Here is a 21,497-nt window from a genome sequence, read left to right on the forward strand (position 1 = left end):
GATGTCAGGCTGGTGATCGTCACTATGTCAGTAATCGTTGCTAGACTTATGGGGGGAAAATGTCAAAGAAGCTATCGCGGTCAATTGAATACCTAGCTAGGTAGGCGGTTAGGAATCTTAGCAATATTGAAGGTTGTCATGTCTGTTAATTGATAAAGGGGCCAAGTTGGACTAGATGTGAACTCATCGACTTACATGGTACATACTCCATACTCCAATTATATGTGATCACATCGTAAAATACCCTAGCCATGCAATCCTCTTGATATACACTTGCTTTTGTGTGCGCCTAGTGCCGTGTGCTCGATCGTGAAAATGCGATGCCTGCCTTGCTGCCTCGCTGCCTCGTTAACAGGTTCGGCATGATCACCTCTTTCACATAGCTTAAAGGCGTGTGATTGTGACGTACTACCATCTATTGCTTCACTACATTTAACAGCCCATAGCTTAATTCGCCCACTTATCAATATAAAAATTCCAGTTCCCCCCTTAGTTACCCGTTATACCCTTCACTAGTCATCTTACCTATTCATCTATTTTACGACCACCTCTTGTAAAGAACTTATTTAACGTCATTAGTAAGTTTCATGTCCTCATTCTCGATGCATACCTAGTAAAGTTAACCTCAAAGTGCCTAAACATTCTAAAAAACCAAACAAGCATGCCAATGAAGATGATACACCAGGGCCATCTTCAAAACGCCCCAAGACCGTGGTTTCTGATGACTATTGGGATTTGGATTCGGAGATATATTCGACTGAGTTTAAAGGAGTCAGATGGCCTCCATGCCATAAATGCGCATTGCGGATCTGTGACGATTATGGTGCACGATGCGTCCACTTGAGTAAGCCCTTTACCTGATTACCTCAAAGTGTTTTATGCTAAGTAAATCCAGATGGCTATGAAAACGAGGTTACCTGCAGCTACTGCCTTGAGCGAGGTCTAAGTTGCGAACCTCTAAACATGAGCTCGAAAATGGTTTCAGCTATCTATCGTCTGCGCTGTGCCGTCAAATATCGCGCCGCCTTAGGGAGCATTGATCCTCAGAAGCATCTTGTAGGTCATACCAATATCGAATGGATAAATGCATCCAACGAGGTACGCAAGATTCTTGGGAAACAATCCAGACGTAATGGGAAGGGGCCACTAGTGCCTGTTCAGCCAGGTCGTACCGTTGCTTCCACTGTTGGCATTAGTTCAGAAGGAGCTGATGTAATTGACATCCCCGACGTCCTCAAAAGACTAGCGATATCGATGGTGAGCCTGCGTATATGCTTGCACCAAGTCACTCATATAGCTAATTGTGGGTAACAGGAGAATGTCAGCGCTAATATGGGGAACATCGCTACCGCTGTAGAGAAGATTGCTTCTGCTCCTGGAAAGCACGACTAACTTTGGTGGCCGAAGAGTAAAGGGCGACACGACGAGGAGCAGTGTTGCGTGGCTCGGGTGAAGTAACACCTAGTATGGTTATTCGATCTCTTTCTCTTTCTCTTTTTACATTTCCTCTTCTGCCTTTCGCTAGGTACCTAGGATTCGTATAACAATGTACGTCAGCAAGAGCCACAGGCGAAGGAAGATAGGAAAGTGTTTCGTTAGGTATCTAGATACTCATAGTTATAGGTAGGTAGTCTGTCAACTTGAGTAACGCTTTAGATATCAATTCTCGTCAGAGTCTTCTATGATGCTCTGTCTGTAAACTCTGAAATTGTTTACAGAGACACGCTATGTTTCTTTGCAGTGCATGTTATTAAACATAGATCGAGCGGTAGTCGTAAGTTCCGCCATCCCGCCAAATTATTTTATCCGCTGTACGTTCCAATACAATCCATTGCACTTCAGGGCTGTATTTGCACCATACTTATCCACTAAGGTCCCTATGGCTATAGGGGGCTTCGTGGCTATCTAGCACAGAATTACGAGGGTCTCAGCGCATAGTTATAGTGTGTGTTTTCTTAACCAATCATATTGCGCCTTGAAATGCAATGGAGGCCTGAGTTTGTGTGATCACATGACTTCTAGAGCACAGGCCAATATGGCTTGAAAATCAGTCACTATAACGATGCGCTAAAGCTCCTGTAACTTTAGCGCAACAAAATGGATAAAATGGTATGGCGGGATGGCGGATCTTACGGTTATCGATTTAATAAAATGATGTCACGATATCGTACCATATCAATGGGCAAGTACGACGAGCCTTGCGTCGAAATGAAGCACATGCAGCTCTAACCATTAGGTAACTCTCATAAACTCTTCTCTTTACTAGTCAAGGTATTCTAATTCGAAGTTTACCATCCATAATCAACAGTGAAGTCATGTTGCAGATTTCATCTTGTCATACGAAAAAGGCTCGTACCAGTTTACAGCTATGGGATGCTTCCAAAGATCTCAACAATTAAAAGCAACTTGCTATGCGAGACGGTTAACCAGACTGGTCCATGGAACATCTCGATTAGCCCTGGTGCCGATCCGTACCGGTATATCAAAGATTTCTCGTCGATCATCACGCTTACATCAAAACCAGTTCCCACGTGGCTTTTTTACTTCGCCCAACCAGAGGAATATAGGTTTTAGTAAAGGCCCCCCTACTATCGTCACTGTAGCCATCTCCGGTATTTTAGGCGGCTTGCTCATATACTCGCTTTACCCAGGCGATGAACTACGGCGATCCCGCATTGTCACGCAGACTGAGAAAGGTTTGAAGCGTACAAATGATGACGCGCAACTTCAAGCCGAAGACACCGCCTGGTCGGCCTTTGCCAGTCGCTTTGAGCGTTTTTCTAATGTCACCGATATTGAATGGTCGACATTATCTGATCGCCTTGTCGATATGATCCTTCCTGATTGGTCAAGGACTCTTCCTAGTCAAATCCGCAAACTCCAACGTGAGCTTTCTGTGAAGGACGGGTCACTCGCGAATGAGATATGGCGGGATGCTCATGACCCTTTTATCCATCCAGAAATTCAGTATTCTGCTAGGGTACGTGTCTCGGAGGATCTCTGCGACGAAGAAAAAGAGTTTCTAGCTCGCCGGAAGAAAGTCGCCACTGCGGCTTTAGCTAAGTATCTTGGTCTTGATGAGAAGGACGTCCATCCTGACGATGTTCCCACCATTGCCATATGTGGCTCTGGTGGCGGATTGCGAGCTTTGGTTGCTGGCACAGGTTCGCTTCTTGCCACCCAAGAAGATGGTTTATTTGATTGTACCACGTATACGGCGGGCGTCAGTGGTTCATGCTGGCTTCAATCCTTATACAATTCATCCGTTACAAACCGCCAATTTGACCGAATCGTCGATCACCTGAAATCGAGAATAGGTGTTCATTTTGCATACCCTCCAGCTGCATTTTCATCGGTGACATCCGCGCCAACCAGTAAATTACTCCTTAGCAGTCTAGTCGAAAAGCTCAGAGGAGACCCGAACGCCGATTTTGGACTTGTCGATGCTTACGGAATTCTGTTGGCCGCGAGGCTCCTAGTGCCCAAAGGCGAGCTCGGTGTTAATGAAAAAGATTTTAAACTTTCTAGTCAGAGAGAATACATCAAGTATGGAGAGAACCCACTGCCAATTTATACTGCCGTACGCCATGAGATCCCTGATATAGCCAACAAATTGTCGAAATCCGGCGTTACTAGTCCAGAGCGAGCAGAGGAGATCGCAAAGAAGGAAGCGTGGTTTCAGTGGTTTGAGTTAACACCCTACGAATTTTTCTGTGAGGAGTTTAATGCCGGAATTCCGACCTGGGCACTTGGTCGTCGATTTAACGACGGAGAAGACGTGCCCCCGGAGAGCAACGGCTTTCATCTCCCAGAGCTTCGAATGCCCATCATGATGGGTATCTTCGGTAGCGCCTTTTGTGCGACCCTTAGCCACTACTATCGTGAAATTCGACCTCTCGTAAAAAGTCTCACTGGATTTGCCGCAATTGACGGAATGATATATGGGTATAATACAGACTTGGAGAAGGTCCATCCAATCGACCCGGCTCAAATACCCAATTTTACGTATAATATGGAAGGAAAATTACGATTTACGACGCCTACTGCGATATGTGATAATGAGTACATTCAACTTATGGACGCAGGAATGTCAAACAATTTACCTCTCTACCCTTTACTTCGACCTGGCCGGGATATTGATATTATCGTGGCATTTGATGCCTCTGCCGACGTTAAGACGGATAACTGGCTGTCTGTAGCAGATGGCTATGCGCGCCAACGAGGTATTAAGGGTTGGCCAGTCGGTGTTGGGTGGCCCAAAGCAACAGATTCTGTCCAAACAATTGAGCAACAACTAGAGTCAGCGCAAGCAAAATCACCAGCCGACGCTGAGGCGAAGGTACATCAAGCGCAGCAAGGACAAGGAGATGGTCGGGTCGAAACCCGTAGCAAACCGCCTACGCCGACCACAGAGCCAAGTGACAAAGCGAAACACGATATATCGCACCCGGAAGACTCCGACCTAGGCTACTGTACGATTTGGGTCGGCTCGAAGGAAGAAAGGTCATCGGAGCCACCTCCCCCCACAAAAGCAAAGCCACTTACGGACGATACACTGGCTTGGCAGCTTAAGGAGCCCAACGCCGGCATGACTATTGTGTACCTGCCGTTCCTGGCAAACCCAAAAGTTGAGGGCGTCAACCCGGCCGAGTCCGATTACATGAGCACGTGGAACTTCGTGTACACCCCCGAGCAGGTCGACAAGGTTGTAGCGCTTGCACGCGCCAACTTCGCCGAAGGCAAGGACCAGGTCCGCCGCTGCGTGAGGGCAGTGTACGAGCGCAAGAAGAAGATGCGTGAAGACCACGAGGCGGCTGTCAAGAGGGAGGTGTATAGACGGTTGGTTAGGTTAGGTATAGCGGATAAACTGGGCGAGGGCGACCATTTTAGTTGACACTGCGGTAGTCAAGGTTCATGGTTAGGAGTTCGCCGCGTTGGATACAACCCGTTTGATAATATTAATAATATGTTCCTCTCTTCAACCTCCTCTTTTTGTATACTCACAAATGCTTTATGTACACCAATAGATTACCGATTAAAAAATGAGTCACGTCATATACAATAATGACAGCACCAGAAAAAGACTAGGGACGACACCCTCGAATGTAAATTGTGCAAGTAGATATTTACACTCGGCTGAAGAGTGGTTTACGGGTGGTGCTGTCCTTGTATGTTTTTCTACATGGGCCATCCAGCTTCATGGACGTTTTTGAAAGTATGGTACAATGATACAACGTTGGCAGACCCGGCCCCTGAATCCACCCTCATAACATAAGTCCCGCCGACAGCCAAGACATCAATCATCAATCATCTCTTATTTTCGAATAGATGTTATTTGTCCTTTTTTTCGGCCGTCTCCTATTTTTATCCAATGGCTATACTGGTACGCCTTGCTCCGCAGAGGAGAGGAGAGGAGAATTCTCGCGGTTGTAAACCTCTTACGTCCCATTGTAGAGCCCCTCGCCTAGATCCGACGACGACGCATCACGATATTATCTCGCCGATATCGACGTACGCTGGTTCCCAGTGAACGGCATCCTCATCGAAGGTGTCGCTAGGTACTCCGACATCGCCGGGGCTGTATAGGTACCACGACTTCAACGAGTTAATCGCCGCGGCCGTCCTCGCGGCATCGAGACTGGGCCCGGTACCCTCGCCGAGCTTGTCCCGGCCGCTGTAGATCCCCACCACAAAGACCGGCGTTCTGCTCAGCCGTCCCGTCTCACTAAGCAGCCTCGCTACGGGATCGTCGAAATCTTCTCTGGCGCATAGTCGCGCCAGCTCTCTTATGGGCAATTTGAAGTAGAACAGATTCTCCAAATCGAGTTTCCGGGAGAGGACGTGCGACTGCACAAATATCTTGGCGGTCTCGCGCCCGCAGTACTGGTAGATGGCGCCGACCACGGCGCGTACGAAGTTTGCGTGCGCATTCTGGCTTGGATCATTCACGACTAGATCTCTAGAATTCCGTGCGTCGCTGACCTCGGACTTATCATCTCCCTCTTTCTGCGCCTGCTCCTGAGCTTCCTGTGCCGGCTTTCCGTCTTTCTGTACTAGCTCACCGAAGGCGTCGTCGTATATAACTCTACTACTGACACCTCGGCGCCACTTGTACTTCAGAAGCTCCTTCGACTCGGCGCGCACGTAACCCCACTTGTTCATCATGACGGTCGGCTTATCGGATGAAAATTGCAGGACGCCGGGATCTACTTCCTCGCCTGGCGCGGCGCAAGCCTCCACACCCCAGGCTCGTGCAACTTGGTTCAGCGCCGGCACGCCGGAGTAGCCCTTCATGGCGGAGAACAGAATCGTCATGGGCAGGCGCGGATATCGCATGATGAGCATTTCGGACGTGTGGTACTGGAGCAGGGCAGCGCCCAGGAATGCAAGGTTCGCATTATTGTAGTGCGGGTGGGAATCGGCCGAGGGGTCTATTAGGGTGCGGGCGAGAATCTGGAGGGGAATTTTGGAGGAGAGAGAGAGTCGCGCATGTAAGGCCGCAAGTTTTGCCGAGTATAAGGCTCGTTCGGGTGGTGGCGACGGGAGCGGTTGTATTTTTCCTTCTTCGGATGGGTATGAAGTCCCTTCATTTCCTTCAGTTCCTTGATAGTCTATTTGGTCGGTATACACGTCAGGTGTTGTGGACTGCCATCTCCTTTGACCGGGGCATAATAGAGGGGTTTGTAATCTAGATGTTCGGGCTGTTCGACATATTCTAGTGGAGTGGGATGTGGACGCTGGTCTTGCCGGGGTTGAAGAGAGCAATTGACTCGATAACCTGTCTAACCGTATTCTCTTCATTTTTGATAAACCCAGATCACCTCGCCCCAACGCACTGGGCGGGTTGAGACACGACACGGTTGTGGGGGATTAAGTCAATTGCTGCAGTTGGATCTCGTGTCTATCGAACTTTCGAAAAAAAAGTTTCAGAGAATTGAAGCTACGCCAAAGTGCAAGGGCCATTGATAGTGGTCGTGCACGTGCCACATCGTTAAGTGCCGCCGGATTAACCATTACCCTTATTTAGTCCAATTACATCAGTGCGATTAAGTGTGTGCTAAGCAATTAATTGCTTGTACCATAGTACCATTGTATCATTGAATGTTCCAACATTGAATCTCCAAGCTCCTCGTCGTCTCAATTCACCTCAATTGGTTATCTGCTCACTACACAATCGGACAAGATGGTATATAACCTTTGAATTTTTACTGATGATGTATCGCTAACAATCAATAGGGTGGCGGTCCTCGAGTCTCGTAAGTCGAAGCAGTCTCCTACCAACATTCGGCCTTCAAACCTCGATAGAATGATGAGCCTGACCTCGCATTAGCTACCCCAAGCATGTCTGGTCTCCGTCTGGCGGTTGGTACACCCAACCAAGCAACTGGAAGGCGAACACTGCAGCATACTTCGGCGTCATTATCGCATTAACGGCTGCGGTGTGGAAATTAAGTGCTGATCGCGAATTCCGACATAAGATGCCAGAAGAGGGACGATTCTTCCCTAGCCGGTAGTACGTTCGACCATGCGTATTTCCTACGAAGATTCGGAAGCTAATACCTATTACAGCTGGAGTAAGCAAATAAGGGAACACGAGGCAGCAAAGAAGGCAAACAAACCCCAAGAATCATAGAGCCGGCGCTACAGTCAAGTGTACATATCTCGTTATAAGAAGGGCAATACAAGGCGTTTGGTCAACGATCAGATGGGATATGCGCAATGGAATCGATGATCACAACTTGCAGCTCCCTGTTCAGTGGTAAAATCTCTGGTCAAGACTTTCCGGACGACCCGGACCAAATGAGTTAGGCAACCTAGAAGGTTACGTCTATCCTATGATGGTTAATAATCGTATATTCATATCATAGGAATGATTCGGAATTGACAAGATTAATTCAATGGACATACTATCACTTCGGGGTACATAACTTTAATCACAGATTTTCCCGCTGTTTTTAACGCATTCGTCTATCCAATGCGACAGGTGATTATACAGCACATATTTCAATAGCCAAGATGAGTAATACAGCCGCCTCCGTTTCACGAAAGTGACAATTTATTCAAGTTGTACAAGATTAAGATGAGAAGACACAGCAAGGAATTCAGGGGTAATAGGAGATGCGTTTCCTTGCCTTTCTTATCCATAAACGATTCGAATATTAGTAGCCATCAATATACTCCACGGCGGATATAGGTATTCTGATCATCTACTTCAAGCTTAAGGGGACTTCGATTACCTATCCAGGGTCCTTGGTCACCTTCGAGCATACTGGATCTGAATCCGTCCAAAAATTCTAGGGACACCACATACCCTCATGGCATCATCTCGAACCACACTTAGAGGTCATACTTATTAATTGTGTTAGGGTTCAAAAACTAATTAGAGGCAAAAATGAAACACCGCACAAGATAGTTCAGTTTTAACTTTGAACTGCTACCTCCATAGCAGGTATACAATAGTTAATAGATATTCAAGTTACCTCACGTTTCACCAAGTCTATTCACATGGTTCATAGAAAATCGTGCTGGGAAGGTCTTTTGAGAGCAACTACTTGTTTCTTATTATTTATTCCTGGTAAATAAATTCATCAAGCAGGTTAGGCATAACACCAGCGTCTCGGCGCCTGTTTTGCAGGGCCAGCAATGACTTTCAAGTCGTTTAAAAAAGGTATACCCAACCCTACTACTGGTTCAGAAACGTTTGGAAACTTTTAGTCTCTGAATATTCCCATGTATATATCTGCTGGAGCTTAATAGGTATATAAAAGTTCAAAAGTCCCATGAGTGCTTTAAGAGAATGTCCTAGACGATATAAGTGGTGGTTAGTTTACACACCGGAACTCTCGGGAATGGTTGAAATGTCGGCATATACCTGGCTTTGCTCAAACTACTATATTTCGAAGTTCGCCTTATCTTGGAGTTGTTTGAAAGACAAGCCTAATTCCTGTTATCATGTATTAACCTAGGGATTTGCGGGTTAAGTCAAACGTCGTTATTGCCAAGAACTTCACCTGCCTACCGACGGACTTGAAAAGTTCGATATGCGTAAATATTTCGATATCTCTGAGACATATTTGAATCTACTAGGGCGTATGAACTCAGGTTTCCAAGGCACCTACCTATATTATGTCACGTAAAAACACTTCGAATATCAATAAGACCAGGTAGACATGTAAGGCCATTCCTAGTTTGAGGATATTCCAAAGCCTACCTAAGAAACATCTACCACGGGGATAGACGTCATAGTGATCTGGAGCTCGGCATTTGCTTCATAGCTTAGTTAAAACTAAGTAGGATCATTAGTCGTTTCTAGAATCTACCTAGATTTTGACGAAGTACAACTGCCCATGAAATTGAGCCATTGGGCTCTGTTATGTCTAATGGATGTCAAGATAAACTTCGGTTTGTAAGTTGGATTTACTCTTGAAGATCTGTAACGCGGGGCAGATTGACCATCGAGGGGCCCCTTTATGCTTTTCTGCAGCTGAGACACCCGTGACATCTCTTCAAGATCGTTTCTTTAGCGCTACTGACATTATTTGATATCAATAAGCCGTCAATATTACTAGGTAGCTAAGACATTGGTGCATAAAAGCTCGAGGCTTGATAGGATAAAAGGTAAATTAGAATTGAGTTGATAGGAGTGACTGAGCAACCTCCCGATCTGACATTCATATTTCATGCACGGCGTCGAGATGCATAATATTAATCAGACCCGTCCGCCGAGGCTAGTAGCCGCCCCGACGGTTGCATTGATGTAGCTTAAGATCCCTTAACGAATGTAGCCCTATCGCGAGTAGTCTCAATGGATGAATTCATCAGGGAGGGCAACGGCACAAATCGAGAAGCAATATGTAATGCCATACGTACCCCAATGCGGTACATATCTACATAATATGTAGTGTATGGCAGACAATCTAATTCCGTGAGGTCGTTGACGCGGCAGAACGCCTTCGGCAATGGCTTGCATAAGAGAATCTGGTACCACAACTCCAGCCCGGGGTTATGCTGTACATAGTAGAGGGTACTTTACCAAACCGTAGCAACGGTAATTACCTGGTACCTAGTAGAGACGATGATCTCGGAGTATCTGTGTGATAGAATCTGTCGTTTCCGTGCTTATGTGATTTGTTTGCTTCCTAAATTATGTTATTGTTTCCCCCTTTTCTCTCGAAACATCTTAAAGTATTTGTCCGTCCTTCAGTCTATGGCGGTGAACACGCCCGGACATATGAGATAGATAATAAGAAACAGACTGACAAACGTGCGCCTCGTGTTTTTTCTGATTTCTGATCGGTGTGGAAGCCGGGAAGAATAAGGCCTGCTAGGGCTGATACGCTGAAACAAAACACAAAAACATACACAATCTTAAAAAATTACCAAAGACTTAGGAGAAATGGTGGGTCGAAAAACACGACGCGTTAGGGCGCCCCTTTATCCAATCGAGTAAATGAGGCCATCGTCATTTCGCATCGACGCCTCTCGACAGGCTATTTTCGGACGCACTATGTACAGTGTCTAGAGAGTGGCCGGGATCCCCTGAAGGACGGACCGGGTAGGCGAAGTAGTACGAAAATCGTCAGAATCTGAAGCAACAGGCATAACAAAGGTGCTTGGCCAATAAACGCGGGAGCGCGGAATATGAGACAGACAAATTTCGCAGAAGAAAAGAAAGTCGTCTTAGGTACTATCGTACTCCCTGACAGCCTGACTCTTAGGGAATTAGCGTGTGAGTTTCAGCTAATCTGATCGGCATTGAATTAGAAACAGCGAGATGAACCCCCGATGTGTTCTGGGATTCTGCAAAATGGTTTCGTTTCTCGGGTTTCAGTGACTTGCGTAACCCGCACGTTGATGATTTAAGGTAGTAAGTCCGGGGTCATCGTCATTCATTGAGCAGACGTGAACCGTAAACCATCTAAACATGAGAAGTTATCTTCGATAGGGTTTGAGGGTAAGTATCGTATGCAGGCATAGACTTTAGGCTGTGTAAAGTATTTGATCAACAAGCTCTTGTCGGCGTTTGTCGTCGAAGGTGGTGTCCACGTTGACTTGTCATTCAAGGTTTCCGCTCTGAGCAACACCGGACGAATAACGTGAAAGTAAGTTCGAGTCTATCCGCCATTGTTGCGATGACAGCTACTATGTATTATCTCATCAATGTAATGACCTACACCCTCCTAGATAAGTAAGGTGATGCCAACCGATGTGACGATGAGGCCAGGGAAGATGTCGACTTTGAAAGCTTATCGACGATTCTTCTGCGAACCGTTGGAAGATCAATGGTTTGCTTTTCTTAAAGCTCTTGGCTGTCTCTGATCGTTACGATTGGATAAGCAGATCCATGTCAGTAATTTTAAGGTGCTTCTGGGACTTTGCCTATTTCGATGAAGACTTTGTCTAAATGTCTGAGAGCCCGTGGCTTGACAGGGACCCTAGCTCGAGGATGATGTACATAGTACCAGTCTGTGCGTATCAAATTTCATAAAACGTACACTTACCTGAATAACATGTACAACTTGATCGTACAAGAGATCTCGAACATTGTGCCAGTATATTGTTTCACATGAGATATGAATTCGATAATTATTGTAATAATGAGTGGGATAATGGAAAACGAAGAAGTACGTGTGAATTGTAAAGTTCTGACGGGAGCCGTTTATACCTAAATATCGGGATGAAAGCACGGTTACAGAAACCTCTAATTTGAAGGCCGTGGTCTAAAAACCCCCGTCCTACTTGCCCGTTGCGGACTGGAAGCAAGTAAGTTTTTGCTGTGGACCCTAACCTTGGTTATAGGCTGTTGTCATTGGATAAAGTCTATGCCAAGCCTTCGTAGAAGGATAGAGCTTCCCTACTATCGACTTGGGAACGTCTCCCGCTCACTAGTGTACCTGCTACATTGAGAGAAGGCAGGTGGTTAGTGGCGCTAGTAGAGTTAGTCCAGGTACACGAAGTACAAGGTACAACATGAGATAGGAACAAGGCAGCTGCAAGGTAGGGCAGGACCCGGCAAGTGTAGGGGTGTAAGGGTGCTAGATGCTACTTTTGTTGTTGCTTGTTACGATGCTCCTTGATCGTTGATGAATTGTGCCTGCTAGCAAGTAAAACTACCACAGCCCACCTGGGCAGTCAGGCAGTCTCCCCCCAGGAACCCAGTAGTTCGGTGCACAATCTGGCAGTCCAGGCAGTCTCTCGGGTTGGCTTACGCGAGTTCCTCTCAATCCCCCCGTTCTCTCCCTTTCTTTCATCGGTTCTGTCGAGTCGCATATACCCAAACTTCAACCTCTTTTCTCCCCATCCCTCCGATCCTCATCCTACTCGCCCGGATCTACTCTACGGTTTCACGGCTTTACCGTCGTGCGCCTAGTTTTCTTTTCTTGCCTTCATTGTGTTATTTTTTCGAAATTTTTTATTTGACATTCGTTTAACTAAAAGAGCCAAAGAGCCAAAGGTGCCTTTGCCAGTAAATTTGCCTAGTGTCCAGCCACCTCGATATTCATCTAGTAGTAGATAGCATCCACTGTCGTATTCCATTCGACGTCGTGCATCTAAGACTGGTGTATTGGTAGCATGTCAAGCGCAACCTGAAATCATCCACTACACGATTTCTGGCTTGGTTCCTTTCACTCAAGGTCTCACCTTCTCCAACTATAGACACTCGTTCGTCACTGGAAACACCAACACACCCGATCCTATCGGTACACTACCTACTACCTACATCCCTCAACACGAAATAAAAAATCTCGAAAATAATCATCCCCCCGTATTTCTCTACAGAGTAATTGACCCCTCAAGATACCTCTTTGATTTTTGGTTACGGTTACGACTATTACTTGCGACCAACCTTGCACATAAAATTTACCTGCATCAAAAAAGAAGAAACGGAAAAACAGACTATCTCTGCCAATATTTCAGTCATTCAACTGCTTCTTAGCACTAAGGAACTACGAATACAAACATCAACCGAGTCGAGTTTAATAGCATGTGGTTTGAGCAATGATAGGATCCGAACGTCATGCCTTCTCGGCGCCAGTGATCACCATTTCCGATACGAACGACAGGAGGAACAGCGATAGGTCTCTCATTTCGAAGTCTTCCAAACCCGCCAAGCGCAACGTCCCGATGGCTTCGTCTCGATCAGGGAGTGGTGGAAGAACGGCCGGCCGATCGGGGTGGACGGTAAAATCTGCCCTTGTGTCGATCCTCGCAGCAGCTCCTGGCTCCATGGCAGATAGCTGCATTCCGTTAACAGGCTCAACAACCTGTTCAGCTTTTCAGTCCGCCTCGGTGTCCACGAGTAGTTATTTAATAGGACTATTGTGAGTTCTCACTTCTTCTCCTATTCCCCGTCTCATCTTCGAATTGCGACATCGGGTTGTCAAAAGAGTCTCTCCGATTCTGACCTAGCATCTAGTCCCTTTCTTCAATACGTCTCAGATAGGGCTTCCTTCGATAAGCAGTTAAGCCAATATGTTCAGACCGATTACGTACAGAAACAGTAAGTAAATTGACATGAATACGATTTTCAACTTAAGCTTATTCTATATTTTAGATACCAAACATTGTTGGGTTGCGGCAATATCGACCTTGTCAACACTACTGATTTATATGCGCGTTTCACCACCTCAGTAATCTGTAATGCTATTATTCAGAATTCCATCAAGGCCTGTAGTCTGTCAGACCAGGCATCGCGGCCCTTGTGTGCCGACTCTTGCGCTCATTATGCTGAGAGTGAAGCATATCTCGCGGCCGACACCAGCCTCTGTCCCAGCACCAGCAGTGGCCGTCAAGATCAGATAAGGGCTGACTTCGTTAACTGTGCTTTGCCGGCAGACTCGTTATCTAGTAGCAGTTGTATACAAGGCATTACTAATGAACCAGATAACTGTGGATATGGCGGCAGCACTATTGGGCTGTGCTCATATTGCGCATCGGGCGGTATTAACTCGACTGATACCTGCTGCTATAATTCGAATATTCAGTCAAAATGCGCAAACGTTGTCCTGCCCTCAATTACGCCAACCATGTCCTTCAGTACACCCACCGAGAGCGCCACGGCTAGTAGCACAGCAACGCCTGCTGCGGCCGCCTCCGACAACAAAGGTCTTTCAGGCGGTGCGATAGCTGGTATCGTCGTTGGATCCGTGGCCGGCCTGGCTCTTTTGGCCTTCCTCATACTCATGTGCATTAGACTGGCACGAAGAAGAAGTGGTAGCCAGAAGGGGAGCATCTTTAACCAACCATCGCCCTCTAGGAAAGGACCACAGACAAATCAGGTCCCCGCGGGCCCTGTAGCACCTCAAGGGTACGAAATCCTCCCCGGAGGAAGAATAGCCCGTATGTCAGCACTAGAAGGTCATTCAGGGGAGCCAGGCTCGAGACGTGGAGACTCTAGACTCGGAGCTTCAGCGGGCGCAGCAGCAGCCAGTGCGGCCGCTGGGTATGTCACAGGGAGGCGGAGAGGAGGAGGCGATCACTCGTCTTCCGACTCATTCGGAGAGAGTCCCGCATCGGAACCACGTGCAGCTATATTACGGCCACCTCCCATGAACATCCGTAGGAACGGTTCGTTATCCAGCAGTTCGGTACTCGCCGGCGAGGATCCTCAGTCTCCCGGTAGTGCAGGGGGAATGTCGTCACCTCCTGGTGTCAATAGTCAGCAATCTGAACAACTCCCATTCTTTAAGGACTATTACTCGCAGGACGATATCCACCCTGGCGAGCGTGTCGCAGTCCTTTGGGCATACCAACCCCGTGCAGCCGACGAATTCGCGTTGGAACGCGGCGATATGTTGAAGGTGGTAGGCATCTGGGATGACGGATGGGCAACCGGTGTCATGTTGGACGAAAGAGCGGATGAATGGGAAGCACGCAGACAAGCACAGAGGGATAGCGGAGTTTCACATACCTCAGGTCGTTTGCGAGATACATCACCTCCAGTTAGTGGAGAGATCAAGGCTTTCCCGTTGGTTTGCGTCTGCCTACCCGAACATTGGAGGAAGACAATCGAAGGCGATGGATCTACAGAGACCGGGTCTAGTGCTCAGCACGGAACTTGAGCCCAATAACGAGATCTTTCACGCTGTTCATTTATATCTGATGGGTTGACGAAATCATTTGTGTTTGCATTGCACCGGCGTTTAGGGACTTCTAATTTCCAACCTAACCTGGTCCAACCGCAGCGCGATATCGATCCGTCAATTCCCCCGGGTATCTTTTCGGTCTATACCTGACCAACTTCTGTGCCCGTCCTCGATTTATCACCCGCCTTCTCATACTCGCCTTGCACATAGACACGACGATTCGCATTGCTGCGATTGATACGCTTAATGCCTTCAATTCCACAGTACCTATTTAATTCTATTCAGATGACACATCGCCTCGGATCACGACTTGAACCGCAGGACGCCTGGAGATGGTGTTTACCAGCTGGTCCTCGGGATTTTTGATATGAAGAGACGCGATCAAAATTAATATGACGACTACATGCAGTTGCGCCCTCTCCTTTCTCTTCTATTGTTGATTTTATATACCCGGTGTGTTAGCAAAGGTGTTTGGTGCGGGTTGTAGGAGAGGGCCACTGCTATGTAATTCGTTTCTTCGAGGGAGAGGCGGGTAAAGACGGGGACGTAACTGGAAAATGCACATGACACTACTTATACGCCTAACAGACGAGCAAAAGACAATACGGTTGAAGATTCCAGCATATCTTAATCGGTGCCGTCGGGAGAGCTTTAGGTTAGATATATGGCATACGGATGTTTCTAGGGCATCTCCTAAGTAAGGATAGAAGCCCTGTCATCTCAATTATCAATTAGCTTAAGGTTTCCCACAAAAAAGTATTATTAAGATATATATGAGGTAGCATCCTGAATCTTCTATCCAGTGAGCTGAGAGAATGGGTCCGTCCGCATGTCTTGTTAATGTCTTCCTGACCTCCGTAACATCTGGCACTGATATCGTAAAGATACAATAGTGTCAATTATAGCAGACATATTTGTCCAGCCCAGTTACTTGATTACGCAGGATAATGGGTTGTTAATATGACTTAAATGTGAATAAGAGGTAGATGATAGGTTGGTAGTGAATAGGTACATGGATATAGTGAATCCAGTCTGGTGGATAGTACATCGGTAATGTACCCATCATACTAGGTTTACCAAGTAGAAGCCGCTACTTGCTTATTGGAAGGTCCGACCCCACTCTAGCTAAGATTCCCAGGCACATGCAACCCACTAAATTCCTAGAAGCTCTTCTATTCATCCAACTCCGTCATCAAGATCACATACCTAGCCATACTTCTGCCTCGTGAGCAGTTGTCGTGCTTATTACTACCCACTCACCAATCCATCAATAGATTTGTAGTGCGCTCTATCGCACGATTTCAAAGATAGCGGAGATAATATTTCTATCGACAAACCTTGTGGGGAGCTTGGAAGATGATCAATTTGTTTTGCCTCACATATTTGGCTAGGTAGCACCATCGCATGTTTGCAAGATGGGTAACAGCTACTCCCTTACCACGCCGTACGCCGGCTCTGCTGGCATCGACATACCAGAACTAGCCGACCTAGTACACGAGAGATCGATCGGAAGCGCCCGGTTCATGAAAAGTATCCGTGCTCGTCATCACGATGGAGTAGTTCTGGCAAAGGTCACCGTGAAGCCCTATACCCCACTATCGCTACGCGAACACGGCGAGAAGATTCTACGTATGTGGCCATCACATCACCCTTCTCCATCATATAGCTTCCACTAACCATACCGAAGAGGAAAGAGATAAACTAAGAGATGTTCCCAACGCCTTGGGCTTCGAGCGCGCCTTTGAAACCGAAGGGAATGCTTATCTTGTGCGACAATACATATACAGCTCCCTATACGACCGTATGTCAACTAGACCATTCCTCGAGGATATAGAGAAGAAATGGTTGGCCTTCCAGTTGTTATGCGCACTACGAGATTGCCATTCTCGGGACATATATCATGGCGATATCAAGACGGAGAATATCATGGTGACATCTTGGAACTGGCTTTACCTCACCGACTTTACAGGCTCTTTCAAACCCACGATGCTACCCGATGATAATCCTATGTTTTACTCGTACTTTTTCGATCTGTCGGGTCGACGTACATGTTATATCGCACCTGAGAGATTCGTCGAACACATAGAAAATCCGCAGACTCAACTTCAAGGGCACAAGCTCACATGGTCGATGGATATCTTCAGCGCCGGATGCGTCATTGCCGAGCTTTTCTTGGAGACACCTATCTTCAGCCTCAGCCAAATGTTTAAGTACCGTCGTGGCGAGTATGATCCCGTGATCTCGCATCTGAGTAGGATACCTGACCAGGGCCTAAGAGAGATGCTGTCAAGTATGATTCATCTCGACCCCGAGAAACGGTACTCAGCAGAGCAGTATTTGGATTTTTATAAAGCCAAAGTCTTTCCTGAGTATTTCTATAGCTTCCTCCACCAGTACATGGAACTCATCACCGATTCAAGTTCTGGCAGGGCTCCTATTTCGGGATCCATAAGAAACCTGGGTGAAGCTGATGAACGAATCGATAGAGTTTTCTATGATTTTGACAAGATATCATATTTCTTAGGCTATCACGATGGCAAAGAATCATCTCAACTTACTCACTTCACTCCTCGACTCGGCCTAGGTCTTTTCCCTATACGACTTAATATACCCAATAATGAACATTTTACGTCTGCGGGAAAGCAGCCTCCCATGGACGACGGAACACTAATCTTCCTCACACTTGTCGCCGCGTCCCTTAGAAATACTGCTCGAGCAGCATCTAAAATCAGAGCCTGTGACATATTGTTGGCTTTCTCAGAGAGATTATCTGACGAGGCAAAGCTCGACCGAGTTTTGCCATACCTAATGACTTTACTAAACGATGATGTCGATCTCGTTGCTATCGCGGCTCTCAGGTCTGTCACTCAGCTTTTGGCTCTTGTATCGGTAGTTACGCCGGTTAATGCCCACGTGTTCCCCGAATACATTATGCCAAGAATGCAAGTCTTCCTGTCTGGCGCTTCCAGACAACCTATTATGGGAAAAGAGCGCAGAGAACCGAGTGCTCTAGTCCGATCCACGTACGCGTCTTGCTTAGGAAGCCTTGCGACGACCGCCTCGAAATTCCTGGAGTTGACAGCCATTCTAAGGGCAGAAGGGACTATTAGCACAGCCGATCCAGAGGTGGAGGCCGGGAGTGATCCTGACTCCGCATTTGACGGCTTATTTGATAATGCTCAGAGCGAACTCGTCGAACTATTCGAAGCACATGCTAAAGCTTTAGTTGAAGACTCGGACGCTTCTGTACGCCGAGCTTTTCTCAGTTCTGTCCCAGAACTCTGCATCTTTTTCGGCAGTAGAGAATCTAACGATATCATTCTTACTCACTTGAATACATATCTTAACGATAGAGACTGGATGTTAAAATGCGCTTTCTTTGATACTATCGTCGGTATTGCTGCTTTCTTAGGTAGCATAAGTCTGGAGGAATTCAGCCTTCCCCTTATGGTACAGGCTGTAACTGACCCCGAAGAACATGTTGTTCAAGCGGCATTGCACTCTTTAGCTGAGCTAGCAAGTTTAGGTCTCTTATCAAAGGCAAAAATCTGGGAGTTAATCGACATGGTTGGCCGCTTCACTATGCACCCAAACCTATGGATTCGCGAATCTGCAGCAGAGTACATATCTAGTGCCGCGAAACTACTATCCCTTGCAGATAAACGGTGCATCGCCTACCCTCTTATAAAGTCATTTCTAAAACCACATATCATCCCCGATTTTTCCGAGCTCGACTTACTAGATGCATTGAAGAAACCGTTATCGAGAACAGTGTTTGATCTGGCTTTATCCTGGGCTCAGAAGACCGATAGAGGATTATTCTGGAAGGCGGTCAAACAGCAGAAGCAGTCGACTTTCACGATTGCGTCTACGGCGTTAGCAATTCGTTCATCTCGGGAGGTGCATCCTCAGACCCTTAACAGAGTCCAACGAAACGATGAGGATGAACAATGGCTTGGCCGACTACGAAATATGGGTATGGCATCCGAAGACGAATTCAAGCTGCTTGTTCTAAGGGAGTTCATTTGGCGCCTAAGTCAGATGAGGAATAGGGATCTGATCACACAGGATAATATTGCTACATCCTTGAATAACATCATTACTTTGAGGAGTCTGAATGTTCAATTACAAACTATTATATTCAACGAGACTGCTGCCGAAGAGGAACCAGCGTGGCAAGAGCAGATCACATCCGATTCGGATAAAGGCCCGTATACAATTGCTGACGCTCTGATGGATGCGTCAATGACGATAGACGAGCCGGTCGGAAAGAGGAAACGTGCCGCAATGAATAACCATCGCTCACGCCTAAGTAGCCGAGGAGGGGCAATCTCGCCAAGATCGAAGGATAATAGAGCCTTATCGCCAGTGCAGACTCTATCATCGTCGCCGGTTGACGGCACGGGCTTTGATCAATCACGTCGAGCTTCATCCACAACACGTGGACGGGTTTCCCTTGACGATAATGCGTCTGTCTCTGATACTCCGTACTCTACTAGGAGGGCTATTCGACATCAGTCTAGCGCACTAGATCTCTTGAATAGAAAGGATAGCGGTAGATCCATCGCCGAGACGGGAACAACCGAGGCAAACGCATTCGGTCAGGTTGAAGGGCCATTTGCGCAGAATCCACCGCCCCAAATTACAATCCCTGATATCGTCACAGAAGATGGAAAGCCGAGCAACCGACCACGTGCGGCACACACATATGAGGGCAATGATCCCGGCATCCTGAAAATGCTCGACAATATGTACATCGATAACTACCCTCATGACATAGCTCTGTTCGGACCACTTGTCCAGCCTATTACGCGGAGGAAGGTTAGTAAAGCGGCTGGACAGACAGGCGAAGAAGCGTGGAAGCCGAACGGTAGTCTTGTTGCTACGTTTGCAGAACATACGGGGGCGATCAATCGTGTGTTGCCATCGCCAGATCATCTATTTTTCATCACGGGGAGCGACGACGGCACTGTCAAAGTCTGGGACTCGTCACGACTTGAACGTAATGTCACCCATCGTTCACGTCAAACCTATAAGCATGAGGCAGGCGCGAAGGTAACTGCTCTCTGTTTTGTAGAGAACACGCATACCTTTATCAGCTGCGCTACCGACGGTAGCGTCAATGCCGTCAAGGTTGATACCGCAGCGACGAGCGGAGCAACTAAGTATATCCGCTTACGACCTGTCCGAGAGTATCAACTTCCGCCAGATGAATATGCTATATGGTGTGAACATTTTAAGCAAGAGCTTAACTCCGTGCTCGTCCTAGCGACCAACCGGTCTCGAGTCGTAGGTGTCGATCTTCGCACAAGGTCGCTCCTCTACTCTCTTGAAAATCCTGTACATCACGGGACACCAACGTGTTTTTGTATTGACCGAAAGCGTAACTGGCTATTGCTTGGTACATCTCACGGAGTCCTGGATCTTTGGGATCTTCGATTCAAAATGCGAGTTAAGAGCTGGGGATTACCTGGCAAGTCGGCCATCTATCGTCTTAGCCTCCATCCCGCCAAGGGGCGCGGGAAATGGGTATGTGTAGCAGGTGGTACTGGCCTTGGAGAAGTTACGGTCTGGGATCTGGAGAAGACCCAATGCAGAGAGATCTACCGGGTGGGTGGGTCTAAAGAGGGACCAAAAGAATATAAGGCATGGGATGTTGACGAGGATAAACCCGAGGGCATGCTCGGCCGCTTCGCGACTAATATCGAACCTACGGCTAGCGGTAGTGGGGATCGGGGCGTGCGAGCTATGGTCGTCGGCTCGGGTGCTATGGAAGAGCAGCGCGACGTGCGGTACGGATACATCCTAACGGGGGGTTCGGACAAGAAACTGCGTTTTTGGGATCTAATCCGCATCGAGAATTCGTGCGTGTTCAGCGGACTCCAAGGAGAGGACGCCAGGCCGGTCTTTTCTATAGTCAATACACCAAACCAACCCGGCTTAACCCTCAACGTCGAAAGGATATCCAAAACGGGTTCGGAGCAAAAGAATGCCAAGAACGGCAAGGCCACAAGCGGTAGAGAGAAGCCTCCTCGGCATACAGTCATTTCGGCGGAGCAGGGACAGCTGCTTAGAAGCCACCTAGATTCGATTCTGGACGTGGCGGTCTTAGAGATGCCATACACGATGACGGTTAGCGTGGATCGATCAGGTGTCATATTTGTATTCCAATAAGGGGTGAGTGAAATGGACAATAAACGATAGAAGCGAAAGAGTAGCGAGTATTGCGGGATTTGGCGTTTTTGTTTTGGTTGGGTGTTAGTTTAGCTATCTGCATATACTGTAGGCGAATAGGATACCATGGCTAAGACGGGGCGTTACTGTGGGCTAGAAGGGCTGTATTACTTTGTTAGGGGTAGCGTTATGTAGATGTTTTAAATCGAAGTCGTGTGCACTGTTTGGAAGTTATAC

General features: G+C 47.2%; 6 protein-coding genes across 6 annotated transcripts; 5 read left to right on the forward strand and 1 right to left on the reverse strand.

The window, feature by feature from the left end:
* The first annotated feature begins 501 nt into the window (after window positions 1-501).
* GGS22DRAFT_152817 (uncharacterized protein) lies at window positions 502-1,804 on the forward strand. Its single transcript, XM_047959743.1, has 4 exons — window positions 502-578; window positions 632-844; window positions 896-1,257; window positions 1,315-1,804. Coding segments are annotated over exons 1-4 (654 nt in total). The 5' UTR covers window positions 502-577; the 3' UTR covers window positions 1,393-1,804.
* A 300-nt stretch (window positions 1,805-2,104) lies between these two features.
* Window positions 2,105-5,053, forward strand: GGS22DRAFT_152818 (FabD/lysophospholipase-like protein). The gene has a single exon (XM_047959744.1). It carries the CDS (start codon window positions 2,369-2,371, stop codon window positions 4,892-4,894), a length of 2,526 nt encoding a protein of 841 aa, XP_047822799.1. The 5' UTR covers window positions 2,105-2,368; the 3' UTR covers window positions 4,895-5,053.
* Window positions 5,054-6,923, reverse strand: GGS22DRAFT_152820 (54S ribosomal protein L3). The gene has a single exon (XM_047959745.1). It carries the CDS (start codon window positions 6,799-6,801, stop codon window positions 5,485-5,487), a length of 1,317 nt encoding a protein of 438 aa, XP_047822800.1. The 5' UTR covers window positions 6,802-6,923; the 3' UTR covers window positions 5,054-5,484.
* Window positions 6,924-7,083: 160 nt separating this feature from the next.
* On the forward strand, window positions 7,084-7,959 carry GGS22DRAFT_152823 (uncharacterized protein). Its single transcript, XM_047959746.1, has 4 exons — window positions 7,084-7,186; window positions 7,237-7,256; window positions 7,331-7,513; window positions 7,570-7,959. Exons 1-4 carry the CDS (start codon window positions 7,184-7,186, stop codon window positions 7,631-7,633), a joined length of 270 nt encoding a protein of 89 aa, XP_047822801.1. The 5' UTR covers window positions 7,084-7,183; the 3' UTR covers window positions 7,634-7,959.
* Window positions 7,960-12,999: 5,040 nt separating this feature from the next.
* GGS22DRAFT_177646 (uncharacterized protein) lies at window positions 13,000-15,062 on the forward strand (the record flags this gene model as incomplete). Its single annotated transcript, XM_047963529.1, has 3 exons — window positions 13,000-13,322; window positions 13,418-13,501; window positions 13,556-15,062. The coding sequence occupies 3 exons, from the start codon at window positions 13,000-13,002 to the stop codon at window positions 15,060-15,062; spliced, it is 1,914 nt and encodes a 637-aa protein (XP_047822802.1).
* A 1,216-nt stretch (window positions 15,063-16,278) lies between these two features.
* GGS22DRAFT_152828 (ARM repeat-containing protein) lies at window positions 16,279-21,490 on the forward strand. The gene is made up of 2 exons (XM_047959747.1): window positions 16,279-16,715; window positions 16,774-21,490. The coding sequence occupies exons 1-2, from the start codon at window positions 16,502-16,504 to the stop codon at window positions 21,258-21,260; spliced, it is 4,701 nt and encodes a 1,566-aa protein (XP_047822803.1). The 5' UTR covers window positions 16,279-16,501; the 3' UTR covers window positions 21,261-21,490.
* The last annotated feature ends 7 nt before the right edge of the window (window positions 21,491-21,497 follow it).

This window comes from Annulohypoxylon maeteangense, assembly GCF_022496945.1.
Source record: "Annulohypoxylon maeteangense strain CBS 123835 unplaced genomic scaffold GGS22scaffold_2, whole genome shotgun sequence".
NCBI classification, from domain to species: domain Eukaryota; kingdom Fungi; phylum Ascomycota; class Sordariomycetes; order Xylariales; family Hypoxylaceae; genus Annulohypoxylon; species Annulohypoxylon maeteangense.

What these genes read in the sequence shown, in the direction of transcription:
- GGS22DRAFT_152828 (XM_047959747.1), top strand. Translation starts at nt 16,502, where the DNA reads ATGGGTAACAGCTACTCCCTTACCACGCCGTACGCCGGCTCTGCTGGC. An exon ending in ACACGGCGAGAAGATTCTAC is followed by an intron (nt 16,716 to 16,773) that starts GTATGTGGCCAT and finishes ACCATACCGAAG; the next exon opens with AGGAAAGAGATAAACTAAGA.
- GGS22DRAFT_152817 (XM_047959743.1), top strand. An exon ending in TGCACGATGCGTCCACTTGA is followed by an intron (nt 845 to 895) that starts GTAAGCCCTTTA and finishes AAGTAAATCCAG; the next exon opens with ATGGCTATGAAAACGAGGTT. An exon ending in AAAGACTAGCGATATCGATG is followed by an intron (nt 1,258 to 1,314) that starts GTGAGCCTGCGT and finishes TGTGGGTAACAG; the next exon opens with GAGAATGTCAGCGCTAATAT.
- GGS22DRAFT_152823 (XM_047959746.1), top strand. An exon ending in GGTGGCGGTCCTCGAGTCTC is followed by an intron (nt 7,257 to 7,330) that starts GTAAGTCGAAGC and finishes ACCTCGCATTAG; the next exon opens with CTACCCCAAGCATGTCTGGT. An exon ending in CGATTCTTCCCTAGCCGGTA is followed by an intron (nt 7,514 to 7,569) that starts GTACGTTCGACC and finishes TACCTATTACAG; the next exon opens with CTGGAGTAAGCAAATAAGGG.
- GGS22DRAFT_152818 (XM_047959744.1), top strand. Translation starts at nt 2,369, where the DNA reads ATGGGATGCTTCCAAAGATCTCAACAATTAAAAGCAACTTGCTATGCG.
- GGS22DRAFT_152820 (XM_047959745.1), bottom strand. Translation starts at nt 6,801, where the DNA reads ATGAAGAGAATACGGTTAGACAGGTTATCGAGTCAATTGCTCTCTTCA.